Source organism: Cetorhinus maximus, chromosome 2, assembly GCF_964194155.1.
Source record: "Cetorhinus maximus chromosome 2, sCetMax3.hap1.1, whole genome shotgun sequence".
Lineage (NCBI taxonomy): Eukaryota > Metazoa > Chordata > Chondrichthyes > Lamniformes > Cetorhinidae > Cetorhinus > Cetorhinus maximus.
In genome coordinates this window covers 45,714,304-45,729,253 of record NC_135880.1, presented here as the reverse complement: position 1 = coordinate 45,729,253, position 14,950 = coordinate 45,714,304, and the positions used below count along the sequence as shown (strand labels likewise).

At 41.8% G+C, this 14,950-nt stretch overlaps 1 protein-coding gene across 1 annotated transcript in view; it reads left to right on the top strand.

Annotated features, from left to right (window-relative positions):
* Positions 1-14,950, top strand: part of LOC144690010 (uncharacterized) — a 96,682-nt gene that overhangs the window by 40,177 nt on the left and 41,555 nt on the right. The window contains exons 6-8 of the mRNA XM_078557545.1: positions 385-435; positions 1,334-1,446; positions 9,400-9,573. Of these exons, the coding sequence (XP_078413671.1) occupies positions 385-435; positions 1,334-1,446; positions 9,400-9,573 (338 nt within the window). The remainder of the gene's footprint in view (positions 1-384; positions 436-1,333; positions 1,447-9,399; positions 9,574-14,950) is intronic.

Genomic DNA, 14,950 nt, shown 5'->3' with positions numbered 1-14,950 from the left:
GCCCCTTCGTTATTGATTCCTTCACCAAGGGGAAAAGCTCCTTCCTGTCTAAGAATGGATACCTGTAGAGCTCTGAGTCAGCCACTGAGGGAGGTGTCAGAGCACGTGGTGTGATTTACCTTACACCTTCTACTCCTATTGGAAACCACGACCTATATCCACATAAAATTAGTTAAGATCAGTAAATGTTCCCAAGGATTTATGCATTTTGTTTTTAATTTTTTGAGGGGAAAAATAACTTTTCTATTTGGAGGAGGAAGATAACCTGCAAAAGTTCCAACAATGGGGAGAGAAAAATCCTGAGCTTTATGATATGTTTAATATTCAGACAACCAGGCATCCTTTATTAAGATCTAATTATACGCTTATGTTTTCTAAATTTAGGAGTATGATAGGATCACAAAAGTTTTCCATGAGTATCAGAAGAAAAAAAATGTAAGTATAAAATAGTAACACTTTTACAAGAAACTCTGATCTGTTGTAAAATTGATGGATTGGATTTAAAATTGATGCCGTCCTGATGAGAAATGTGAAGAGGTGGTGGTGGATAGAAGACCTTTATTTTGTAGTTGGACTGTCCAGTCTCCTGGATGACTTTTTCCCAAGTGATAACTTGAGAATATCGATGTTTCTGTTGCAAGGAATTCCTATCTATAGGAAAATAAATGCATTTTCAGGCTGCCAGTTCAATGTTAGCCATCATTAGTGAATTTCCAAAGGCTGTATTTATTTATTTATTTTGAATTATTTAGATTCTTTCTAAACTTAGAGTTTGAAGGCTTGTGCATCTGTCATGAGCGCCATGCCCACCTGATTCAGTTAACCTGCTTCAGTCGTCAAAACCTTCACATTAAACCATAGCGAGAACCTTGGCTTCCTGTATACAAAGTTCCTAGCTGGAGTAGAGATCATTGCTTGTAAAAGATAGGTGAAACACCAGCTAATATAAGTGTGATCAATGTGGTCTCTTGGACTTGTTTTCCAGCTTCCACAAGCTTGGAATTGTAACTACACAAAAGCAGGTAATTAAGAGAATTCTTACTCTGGTATGGCAGAACCTAATGATGGAATTCATAGCTGAAAAAATGTGTTCCAATAGAAAATGGGCATATCCCAAACATAGAGGTCGTGTAAAAATGATAACCATTCCATCCTTCTCTTTTGAATTGGTCACAATTGTTGAACGAGATTCAAGAAAAATGAGAATTCATAATGTGCTGTCAAATGAACATTGCACATTTGATAACTTGAGTTTTTAATTTTGTATTTTCAAAGATTGTTAATGCATCAGTGCTGGATGATGTAATGCTTCATTATGTTTTCATTTTTACAGGATCCCACATTCCTGGAGAAAAAAGAGCGTTGTGAATATTTGAAAAACAAACTCTCTCATATCAAACAGAGAATTCAAGAATATGATAAAGTCATGAACTGGAATGATAACTTTTAGAGAACTTTAAAAGTTTAGCAAAATCTTTACAGCAAGTTTTCTTCATGACTATTTGACAAAACTCAACTTATTTTGTGCTTTCTATAAATAATTACAAAAGCCCATCCTTCTATTTGAACTTTTCTTGAGAACAGAAATGGGACTAAGTGAAACAAGGAATCCAAATGCATTTAAGTTGCACTGCTCCTAACTTGAAATTCGAATCAGCCTTCATGTGTATGTAGAGTATATTCCAAATAGTAAATATTTGTGTGTAACTTTTTAATATTTATAATGGGCACTAGTTAGAGATATTTTTATACAAACTATTTTGCATACAGGGTAAATTTACAAGACTTTTCATTACATGTCTTCTATTCAGTGTGCTCAGCCAGAACCCTGTACTGAATTTGTTGAATTATTTACAAATTTGAATGGGGTTTAAGCTGAATGTATTAAATGCTGCAACTAAACCTTTTAAGAATGTACTTGTAAATCTGTGTAATTGGGTGCATAACTAACAACTGGAAGGACTGAAATGAGCTTTGTGCAGATCTCCACCTCCCCTCTCAAACCTTGGATCCTTCTTGGAAACTTGGAATTTAAGATGCATCAAAATGTAGATTATTTTCTAAAAGAATGAAACAGAAGTTGAATGCCAAACAGGGTACAGTCTACTTTATATATCTGCCTTTGTACCCTGATCTGATATTACCAACTATAAGCTTTAAATATTCAAGCAATGAAAGTGTTATAGAGAAGAGCCATGAGGGTGATCCTTAGAATCAAAGAATTTTGTTTTGAGTTGAGATTCAAAAGTTTTAACCTTGAAAAGAAACTGGAAGAAATTACCTTGTAGAAGTATACAGGATATTGAATGGCATATTGAAAGCTAATCTAAACATAGTGGGATACTAGAAAATAGTTAATTTTTCCTTCAGTTTCATTCTGTTAAGTACGGATGTGAGGTTGGCCCTCATGCGAAGACTCATTAAGGCCTGGAAGGAACATCTTGGACAAGTGAAGCTGAAATCCTTGGGCTTATTCAAGAGTTGGTCAAATTACATGAAGGGATGGATGATCTGTATCTAGTGTACTATTTTAAAAAATGATTTCTATAGCTCCAAAGTAATTTCCATTTTCAATTTCTCGAAGCAACTTGTCAAGCACTTGTGTTTTTATACCTGAGGAAACTTATTTGTGTAAGTTTTGAAACTTTGTTTAATTAATTCTCATTATCTTGAGCCACATCGTTATAATTTGTACGTTTTTATTTTTTAAGGGTCAATAGAGGTTAAAGGGATTTTTATATTATTTTAGTGATACTTTGTTTTCTTATATGCAAGCTTAGCATTATACTTTTGAATTTTTTTTCTCTACCTCCACTTTTTTTCCAGTGCCTTTTCAACAACAAAATGTGCCTTCTGATGCATTAAAAACAATACTGGTAACCATTTTGTGCTATTCATGCCAAACTAACTATGTTTAGCTTGTGAGAGCATACATTACACTAAAAACTTTAAAAATGTGTAGAAACTGTACTGTGACATAAGTTTATGTAACTGGAGCATTTTTAACTAATGTGCAACATTGTAAATAAATTTTATGAAAGTTTTGTCTTCTGATTTAATAGTTATTTATATCAATCTCTTGTATATCTATTGATTTGGTGTAGACCACCCTCAATTATTTTTTGTCATGGGGTGCAAATGGAAAATTAACTTTTTAACCAAGTTCTGGTTGGCACCAGAGCCAAGTAGAACTGTTTGTGGGATAATCATTTAATCTGCTATGCTCCACTTGACCTAGTCGTCATTATCCCAATACAGGACCTCTGACTTTCACTCTGGATTCCTTCCTATTATCTCTCATCAATTATAATTAACCATTTATTATCAAGTTTTTATGCATCCTAATTTTTATATAACCATGCCTATTGAACTTGAACTCTCCAAGTCCACTCGTGCTTTTGGCTGCCACTCCAGACCAGAGCCCATCACTATTTCTATTGCTGCTGTTGTTTTTTTACTTTTCTCTTTAACCCTCCTAGATCCCTTTCTTCTATTGTCATGTCTCCTTTGACTTTCCCCCCCTCGACTACTCTGCACTCCCAATTCCCTAACTCAACCTTTCATTACTCTTCAACTGTGCTGCTGTCTTGCCATTGCCCCAGGCTTGACTCCTCTTGGATAAACCTACAGCTTCCCTTGGCATTTTCCAAAGGGTCCACTGAGGCATTCAGTGATGGCTTATTACAAGCAACAACAGGTTACCTGATACTCTCTTGCCCATGCCACGTACGTCAGCTGGGGGCTAACCTTTGCCAATCTCCTTCCTTTCCAGCTCACCCCTCCAACTTTGGACTCTACCAGCAGACCTGCTCTCTGTCCCACTAAGCATCTCCTTCCAGTTGATTCGCTTGTCAACAGGGCTCTTATTACCTATGAACTTATTGTGGTTGATTGCATTGACATCATGGCCTTAATGGAAACCTGGCCTGAGGGATGATGGCACCTTCTCCCAAATGAAGCCTCCTGGTCTGGCTGTATTTGCCTCTGCTTGCCTGACAAAATTGCGGTGATGGTGGTGTAGCACTTATCACCAGATTGCACCATGGTATAGCTCCCTCACTCCTCTGGTACTGTCCCCTCTTCTGAACATCTTGCCTTGTTCCACACCTTTTGCTTCTCATTCAAAACCATTGTTCTCTACCTCCCACTACAGTACCATAAACATTTTCTCACGGCAACTGCTTTCAGAAACCTGATAGAAGGGTTTCCAGCATGGAGTTCCAGATAAAATGGCACGGATTAGGGATGTGATGGAATGCTTTGAGAACTTGAGAGGAAAGGGAAGTTAAAGAGGAGCTGAGAAGAGGGCTCAGGGGAAGCCCTGGGAGTCATATGTAGCTGGGTACAGCCAGGAGGCAGGAGTTTGGAAAAACTCGGGCAGTGCCAGCTCAGTGAAGCTAGCTGTCCAGCAAGGAGCTGAAATTACACCATTAAACACAGACTTAGGAACCTAGGGAGAAGGGATCTCAGAAGGTGAAATTGAAACCTTGTGTGGTGGACCATTGTTAAAGCCATCCGAGTGAGAATGCCTTTTGGAGAGAATTCCAAGGCAAGTCCTCCAAATATGGAGGTTGGAATCCCTTGTGAGACGGAGTTTCAATGAGATTGTTTGGCTTAGTGTTTACTGACGTCTGGGTGAGTTCTTGATAAATCCGTGGACTCTGTCTTAGTTGCATCTGTCATTTATTCTGCAGTGTGGTGTGTTCAACCAGTTTGTTAATTCATCCTTACCCTGATTGTTAGAGTATAAGATACATGTTATAAATTGTTTTACCTTTCTGAACATGTACAGTCAAGTTTGTTTTTGGTTTGCTCAAAACCTGTGGAATCTTGTTGCTTTATTCCAAAAGCAGGTGCCTTGAGTCTCAACCTTCATCTACTTTTGGGACCGATAACATTTTGTTTAATCAGATCTCTCCCCACATTCCCGGGTCTGGTCAAGGATCGTAACAGGAGAGAAACTAGAGAAAGAGGCGATTCAATGCTCAAGCAGGGGGAATCTTTAGAGGAAGATTTCCCTCAGTGGGATAGTGAAGGATAGACTGTGGGAGAGCTGATAAAATGTCCTTGATCTCATTGGTGAAGGTGTCCTTGAGCTCATAATTATACTTGGGTCTGGAGGTGGAGGTGATGAGCAAGGGGTTTAAAAAGAGGGACATGCTCTTTCTTCAGCCAAGAGATGAGGTCTGAAAATTCATGGCAATATGTGATGAAACCTACCTATGGTTAACATAGAGTTAGGATGGGGATAGGATTCACACCAAGAGATAAAATGAAGAGATATGTAGGTGCAGCACAAGGTAAAAAGGTTGGACATAATTACCTCCAAAAGTTAGAGAATTCTCAGGGTGGTCAGAATTCTGCAGCTTAGAGAGCAAGTACTGATCACTTGAGGCTAAAGAGTCAGGTTGTGTTACTTGCTTAACTATTTTGCTTGTTATTTAATGTAATATGTAGGATATTTGCAATAGAAAATACTGTTACTAGCCAATATCTATTAAAGTTAATGTTGTTTGAAACTGCTAGGGCTAGAATCGTTTGGACGTTATTGTTGTAGGACAAATAATATTTTATAGTGACAGGAGCCAACAGTTAGAAAACCTACTTTTAGAGCCCATTTTGCCCATCAGTCCTGTATCAGAAACAATACACAACTGAATCACAGAATTGTTACAGTGCAGAAGGAGGCCATTTGGCCCATCGTGTCTGCACTGGCTCTGTGAGTGAGCAATTCACCTAGTGACAGTCCCTTGCCTTCTCCCCATAACCCTGCAGATTGTTTCTTTTCAAATAATCAGCTAATTCCCTCTTTCATGCCTTGATTGAGCCTGTCTCCAGGACATACTCGGGCTGTGCTTTTTAGACACTAAACACCCTCCAGCACACTCTGAGGCTGTGCATTTCAGACCCTAAACACTCGCTGTGTGAAAAAGTTTTTTTCTCATATCACTTTTTTGCTTCTTTTGCCAATTGCTTTAAATCTGTGTCCTCTCATTTTCGATCCTTCCCTGAATGGGAACATTCGCTCTCTATCTACTCTGTCCAGACACCTCATGGTTTTGAATATCTCCATCAAATCTTCTCTCGGCCTTCTTTTCTCCAAGGAGAAGAGTCCCAACTTCTCCAATCTTACTCCATAACTGAAATTCCTCATCCCTGGAACCATTCTCGTAAATGTCTTCTGTGCTCTCTCCAATCCCTTCAGATCCTTCTTAAAATGCAGCGCCCGGAACTGTACACAATAAGCTGTGGTCTAACTGGTGTCTTACATAAGTTCAACATAACCTCCTTGCTCTTGTCCCTATTAATAAAGCCTAGGATACTTTATGCTTTATTAACTGCACTATCTTCCTGTCCTGCCATTTTTAATGATTTACGTACATATACAACCAGCTGCTCCTGCATCACCTTTAGAGTAGCACCCTTTAATTTATATTGTGTCTCCATGTTCTTCCTACCAAAATGTATCAGTTCACATTTCTCCGCATTGAACTTCATCTGCCACCTGTCTGCCCATTCCACCAATTTGTCTTTGTCCTTTTGAAGCTTACACTCTCCTCCTCACAGTTTACAATGTGTCGAAATTTTGAAATTGTTCCCTGTACACTATCTATCAGGAAAAGCAGGAGTCCCTATACTGACCCCTGGGAAATTCCACTACAAACCTCCTTCCCACCTGAAAAAACATATGAACATATGAATTAGGAGGAGTAGAACTCTTGGCCCCTCAAGCCTACTCAACCATTCAAAAAGATGATGGCTGATCTGATTTTAACCTCAACTTCACATTCCTGCCTACCCCGATAACCTTTCACCCCCTTGCTTATCAAGAATCTATCTACCTCTACCTTAAAGATATTCAAGGATTCTGCCTCAGCCACCTTTTGAGGAAGAGTGTTCCAAAGTCTCAACCCTCTGAGAGAATTTTTTTCCCCTCATCTCTGTCCTAAATGAGTGACCCCTTATTTTGAAACAGTGACCTTGAGTTCTAGATTCTTCCAAAAGAGGAAACTTCCTTTCCACTTCCACCCTGTCAAGTCCCCTCAGGATCCTATATGTTTCAATCAAGTCGCTTCTTACTCTTCTAAACTCCAGCGGATACAAGCCTAGCCTGTCCAGCCTTTCCTCCTAAAACAACCCACCCATCACAGGTATTAATCTAATAAACCTCCTCTGAACTGCTTCTCATGTATTTACATCTTTCCTTAAATAAGGAGACTAATACTGTACACAGTACTCCAGATATGGTCTCATCAATGCCCAGTATAACTGAAGCATAACCTCCCTGCTCTTGTATTCAATTCCCCTTGCGATAAATGATAACATTGTATTAGCTTTGCTAATTACTTGCTGCACCTTCATACTAACCTTTTGCGATTCATGACTAGGACATCCAGATCCCTCTGCACCTCAGAGCTCTGCAATCTTTCACCGTTTAGATCATATGCCTCTTTTTTTTATTCATCCTGTAAAATGGACAACCTCACACTTTCCCTCATACTCCATTTGCCATATCTTTGCCCACTCACCTAACTTATTGATATCCTTTTGTAGCCTCCTATGTCCTCTTCACAACTTACTTTTCTACCTATCTTTGTATCACCAGCAAATTTAGCTACCATCCCATCGCTGAAAAAAGAGACCTGTCAAAGCCTTTTGTCTTGCACTCATCAGGACACTTCGCAAGAATACTGATATAAGGGGAAAACAACAACTTATACTGTATGTGAAGAGAGTGCTGATTGGTTGGCAAGTGGACTTTGATTGGTAGAGGCGTTGCCGTGGAGAATGCACCATGGTGATGACAGTTAACTTCCAAGCAATGTTTGAAATTTGAACCAGCAGCTTGACCCTGATTGGTCAAGGCATTGCCCTGAGGAATGAGTTAGTGAATGGCTGTCACTCACTTTGTTTTGCTGAAACAGGCATAATGTGTGTACATGTTCTTTCCATCTGCGAAGAGCAGGGCCCTGTGTATTAATATATGTAGCTACCAGTATACGCAAACATACCATGCTGCGAGGCTGACTGACAATCTTAAATTGGTTGTCAGCGTAATTCTTAGCATATTGAGGATTATTCAGCAAATGTTGTTCAATTGCAGAATCAGATCTAATGTTGGACACTGTGTTTTGAGTTTTGCAAGCATGGGCTCATTGGGTATGGTCTGTACCTTGCACATTACGAACAGTGGTTGAGACATGCCGTTTGATATGACCTGCCAGTCTTTGGGACATTCGGCCTACATACCTAGCATCACACTGGCACTAAAATTCATATACCACATTGCTCATTTGTGTAATAGGCAGAATGTCTTTTTGGCTTGACGGCAGCATCCTGTTAGTGGCAAATACCACTCATGTTGCTATGGCAAAGTAGCAGCGTGAAACAGTTAGCTTCACCTGTTGCTCAAATTTTTGAAGTACCCTTCCAGGGTAATCTAGGGTAAACTGGGTACTTTTCAGGCTAAAAGTGATGGCCTTAGGGCCGTTCATGAGTTTGCTGATATAGAGCGCAAAATGATCTGATCAGGGTAGCCATGATCCCGTAGGATGCATTTGATGTGCCCTATTTCAGCATCAAGCTTGCATCGTGAGCAAATGGATTGGGCCCTGTTTACAAGGTTGCCGATAAGACCAATCTTATACCGTGGAACTGTAAGAATCCCAATGCATATATTGATCGGTGAAGGTTGGCTTATGGTAGACGATGGTAGAAAAAACCCCTGGCAGATTTCTCAACTAGTACGTCAAGGGATGGGAGCTCATTTGACTGCTCCATTTGAAAGGTGAATTTGAGCACAGGATGGAGCCCATTAAGACATGTAAGGAAATTATTACATGCAACTGTAGATTTAAATATAGTGAGCATATCATCCACATAATCGGAAATATGCGAGGGATAGGAAGTTAGGTGTTATTCCATTGAAGACACGTTTCTCTTGGAACCCAAAAAAATAGGCATTTGTGAGAGCTGGGCCTAGAGGGGATCCCATGGCAACATCATCTATTTGGGCATACATACTGTCATTAAAACTGAAGGGGATGGCTATGAATATGGATTGGGGACATTACATGGAGGGAGAGATTTAGGGAGGGTAAGAGGATAACGAATTCAGTGGAGAGAGTGTATGATGAGTTGAGGTCGAGGTTGAAATCACCGAGGATGAGAAATCATTTTGTGCAGAGGCTAAGAGAGGAAAGCAGTGAAGAAATCTATCCCAACCTATCCCTGGCAGGTTTCCCACATTCTAAGTCTGCTAATTTGAGGTCATCTAAAAGTGTGCTGGTGTTGTCCTAACCCACACCATGTCTTATTCACCTATCATTCCTGTGCTTACTGACATTGTCTCCTGCTCAAGCAACATCTTGATTTTAAAATTCTCATCTTTGTTTTCAGAAACAGGAAAGAGATTAAAAGTTTAGTGCAGAAACCATGTATGAAGTTGAGTTTACTGCCTTCGTGCCAAGGACAGCCTGGGCAGGGTCCAGAAAGGGACATGTCGCAGGAAGCATTGCATGACCATAATAAAATCCACCTGATTTTCCTTCTGTTGAAACTCATAGAAGTTCTGTAAGGGGCATGTGAGAATCATGGATGATTTGAGTCTGACATAAGTATCATGAAAATGTTGTAGTTTGTATGAACTCTATTCTCAAAAATAAGTAAACTAGTTGTAAGCAATAGTCTGGAATTTGGTGTTTCATTAAACTTCATTATGAATCTCCCATTTATAACCCAACTCCTTCCAAATCAACGGAATAAGAACTTTGTGTAATTGTTAAAATAAAGTTTGCAGTTAAAACAGTAACTCTATATGTATGCAAAGTAGAAACAGCTGTATTGAATACACATTTGGTATAATATATATCGGTAAAAATGCATTCATTCTCAATTGTAGTCAGAGTCAGATGTTGTGGATTCAAATTCCATTCCTGAGACTTGACCACATAATCTAGGCTGACACTTCAGTAGAACCAAGGGAGTGTTGCACTGTCTGAGCTGCTGTCATTAGCTTGGCCTCAACTGGAGTATTGCATCCAGTTCTGGGTACCACACTTTAGGAAAGATGTGAGTGGAGAAAAGAATGATTCCAGGGATGAGAGACTTCAGGTGCTTCGGTAGATTGGAGAATTAGGAAATGTTTTTCTTGCAGAAGAGAAGGCTGAGAGGAGAGTTGATAGAAGCATTCAAATTCATAAGGGGTCTGGACAGAGTAGACAGGGGGAAACTGTTCCCAAAGGGGAAGAATTGAGAGCAAGAGGGCACACTGGCAAAAGAAGCAATGGAGACACGAGAAACACTTTCACACAGCGAGTTGGGATCTGGAATGCGCTGCCTGAGAGTGTGGTGGAGGGAGGTTCAACTGATGCTTTCAAGAGACAATTGTATTATTATCTGAAAAGGCAGAATGGGCAGCGTTTTGGGGAGAAGGCAGGGGAGTGGATTTGGTGAATTGTTCATTTGGAGAGTTTACACAGACACAATGGGCCAAATAGCCTCCTTCTGTGCTGTAACCGTTCTGTGATTCTCTCTTTTAAATGAGGTTTTAAACTAAGGCTCCTTTTGTCCTCTCTGGTGGAAGCAGATTCCCGCTGCATTCCCTCCCCCCTCCATTTTAAGCACATTGTTTCTAGTTGCGGGTAAGGTATCTGCCACAGTCAGGCAGGGTCCTCATCAGAGATAAATACTGGGGGCTTCTGACACAATTAGGATCCCGACAGTTTTAATTGTGCATGCCCTGCTGGTAATAACTAGTGGCTGATGGGGTGAGGGTTAGAAGAATAGCGAGTTTGTCCTCTGGCTTGACACGCTCGCACACTGCTGCTCACTGAGCTCCAGACCGCCCTACAATTGAACTTGTAGTGGGAAATAAAGGAATGTATCAATGTTCTGTGTGCAAGATCTGTAGTACAGACTAAATTATAGTGCACATCCAGACTGCATGGATGCAGATGACATCGTTCACACCCTGTGATATCTATCACTTTTAAGGATGCTTGGTGTGTGAACTGGTACAGTTTTTATCTGGAACATTCAGAAAATCATACACTCTCATCTATTGGAGTATAAAGCACCTCCGCACATCCACTTGCCCCAACTGTACAAATAAATGCGGGTACAGCTTCAATCTGTGCAGGCCTGGGCAGGGTTGTTGCTCCGAGAGGCATGGTCATGGGCTGCAGGGTCCCCACAAGCAATTGCTGTGGTCCTCAGGCTGCAACAGAAAGCAAGAGAAATCGTTAAGCTTATAATGGCCCCTCAGCACTAAGATAGCTGTTGTATAAAGGTTGCAATTATCTTAATATATATTACTCTGCGTGCAGGTGCTGAAAAATTGGTTCTGGAGTCTGCAGTTGAGCCTCGATAGCTCCTCCAACCTTTCCTGGAGGCCTTGATTGATCCCGGAAAACTCCACCAGCTTCTGCTGGAGAGCTGCCTTCTCTGCCTCCAGCCTCTGAATGGTCAGTAGTTCTTCCCAGTTCTGGGCGGGTTCTGCACAATCCTCCATTGCTGCCCTGGAAGTACTAGCTTTATTAATCTAGATGATGGGACATCACGCTTCTCAGCTTGGGCAGCATATGTTCAGGAAATCTTATCCTTCTATCAGGAAAAAGAAATTAGATGTTAACAAGGTTGTTGGCATTTTTGACGTGAGCATGCTTACAAGTTCCATGTACTATTTGCTTTTAGGTATAGAATTGTTCATGCAAGTTTGTAAGAATACAATATTAGCTAACACAATGATAAACAATGAGTAGAGAGCTGCACGTGTACTCTGTCACAGTAGCATCCTCTAATGCCCTCTTCACTTGAAGGGTTGTGAGAGGTATACTGTCAGCACTGGTGTCACTCTCTGCAGTGGTATCCCAAACCTTTAAGATTCAGAAGAGTGGTGATTCCTTCTGCTCCTTGAGGCCTTCACGGGACTCTGCAAATGAAGAGAGAAAACCTCAACACACCTCAAAGACACACTTAATTTGCAACGGCTTGAGCACAAAGTTTCAACTTTTGCATTGAGATTTACTCAAGCAAAATGATCTGTGCCTTATAAAAGACATTGTTCTGCAGCCAGTTCTCCTTCCCTGAATTGTAAACAATCAAGGCGCCGGCACTCGCCTGGACCCACCTTATCTTGCACATTTATCTTTGAGTCATGTTGGGTCTTAGGATCAAACTTTTTAATGTTCTCTTTAATTGTCACAATCCTGCAGACTTGCTTATCATCCAGGACTCAGAGTGAACTTTGTTGCACCGCCCATTCTTGGTTCCTAGAGATATGGATTGGATTGATTTCAGAAACCATGGCAAAAACAAGCTCTTTTGTCCTGAGTCGCGAAAAGCATGTCGCCATTATCCCCACTCTATATGGGGGGACTAGAGGGGGGCTAGGGGGGGTAGGGATTGTGGATGTGGGGCTTGTTGGACTCCAGCAATGGCAGGAGTTTCTGGGAGTAATTTGGGAGACACAGCAAAAATTCATCCCTAGGAAGAAGAAGCATACTAAAGGGAGGACGAGGCAACCATGGCTGACAATGGAAGTCAGGGACAGCATAAAAGCTAAAGAGAAAGCATACAATGCGGCGAAGAGCAGTGGGAAACCAGGGGATTGGGAAGCCTACAAAGACCAACAGAGGACAACTAAAAAAGAAATAAGAGGGAGAAGATTAAATATGAGGGTAAACTAGCCAGTAATATAAAAGAAGGTTGCAAGAGTATTTTTAGATATATAAAGGGTAAGAGAGAGGCAAAAGTGGACATTGGGCCGCTGGAAAATGACGCTGGAGAAGTAGTAGTGGTGAACAAAGAAATGGTGGAGGAACTGAATAGGTACTTTGCGTCAGTCTTCACAGTGGAAGACACGAGTGACATCCCCAATGTTCAAGAAAGTCGGGGTGCAGAGGTGAGTATGGTGGCCATTACCAAGGAGAAGGTGCTAGGAAAACTGAAAGGTCTGAAGGTGGATAAATCACCTGGACCAGATGGATTACACCCCAGAGTTCTGAAGGAGATAGCTGAAGAGATAGTGGAGGCGTTAGTGGTGATCTTTCAGGAATCACTGGAGTCAGGGAGGGTCCCAGAGGACTGGAAAATCGCTAATGTAACCCCTCTGTTTAAGAAGGGAGTGAGGCAAAAGACAGGAAATTACAGGCCGATTAGCCTGACCTCGGTCATTGGTAAGATTTTAGAGTCCATTATTAAGGATGAGATTTCAGAATACTTGGAAGTGCATGGTAAAATCGGGCAAAGTCAGCATGGTTTCATCATGCCTGACAAATCTGTTAGAATTCTTTGAGGAGGTAATGAGTAGGTTAGACAAAGGAGAGCCAATGGATGTTACCTACTTGGACTTCCAGAAGGCCTTTGACAAGGTGCCACACAGGAGGTTGCTCAGTAAGATAAGAGCTCATGGTGGTAGAGGCAAGGTACTAGCATGGATAGAAGATTGGCTGTCTGGCAGGAGGCAGAGAGTGGGGATAAGGGAGTCCTTCTCAGGATGGCGGCCGGTGACTAGTGGAGTTCCGCAGGGGTCGTTGTTGGGACCACAACTTTTCACTTTATACATTAATGATCTAGATGAAGGAACTGAGGGCATTCTGGCTAAGTTTGCAGATGATACAAAGATAGGTGGAGGGACAGGTAGTATTGAGGAGGCGGGGAGGCTGCAGAAGGATTTGGACAGGTTAGGAGAATGGGCAAAGATGTGGCAGTGGGGAAGTGCGAGGTCATGCACTTTGGTAGGAAGAATAGAGGCATAGACTATTTTCTAAATGGGGAGAGAATTCAGAAATCTGGAGTGCAAAGGGACTTGGGAGTCCTAGTCCAGGATTCTCTTAAGGTTAACTTGCAGGTTGACGCGGTAGTTAGGAAGGCAAATGCAATGTTGACATTTATTTCAAGAGGACTAGAATATAAAAGCAGGGATGTGCTGCTGAGGCTTTATAAGGCTCTGGTCAGACCACATTTAGAATATTGTGAGCAATTTTGGGCCCCGTATCTCAGGAAGGATGTGCTGGCCCTGGAGAGGGTCCAGAGGAGGTTCACGAGAATGATCCCAGGAATGAAAGGCTTAACATATGAGGAACGTTTGAGGACTCTGGGTCTATACTCGATGGAGTTTAGAAGGATGAGGGAGGATCTGATTGAAACTTACAGAATACTGAAAGGCCTGGATAGAGTGGACGTGGGGAAGATGTTTCCATTAGTAGGAGAGACTAGGACCCGAGGGCACAGCCTCAGAGTAAAGGGAAGACCTTTTAGAATAGAGATGAGGAGAAACTTGTTTAGCCAGAGAGTTGTGAATCTATGGAATTCATTGCCACAGAAGGGTGTGGAGGCCAGGTCATTGATTGTATTTAAGACTGAGATAGATAGGGGAGAAGGCGGGAGAATGGGGTTGAGAAACTTATCAGCCATGATTGAATGGCAGAGCAGACTCGATGGGCCGAATGGCCTAATTTCTGCTCCTATATCTTATGGTCTTATGGTTGGGGGTGGGGAGGATGGGAAGGGTGGTGGGGTGTGGGTATGGGGTGAGGTGGGGTGTTGGGGGGTCAGAGTAGTTGGGGTTGGGTGTGGTGGAGGATTGAGGGTGGGGGAAATGTGGAGGTGTGTGGGGCAGGGAGGCGAAATGCAAGGGTTTAGGTGTTGTGGGGGGGGTGGGGAGAGGAGTAGGAGGGAAACGGAGGGTGGGATGGGGATGGGGGAGGGTGGGTAGGGGGGAGAAGGCAAAGGGGGAGGGGGAAGGGGTGAGTGTGGAAAAGGGAGGGGTGAGAGGAGAAGGGGCAAGGTAAGGACCGAAAGATCTTGCCAGAATTACAAAGTCAGTTAAGTATAAAGAGGGATGAGAGATAGGCATTCACTGGTGTTCGGTGAATTGACAGAGAGTGCAATATAGGTAGCAGCTCAAGTGGCTAAGAAGCACTGGCACCTATACTGGTGACAGCTC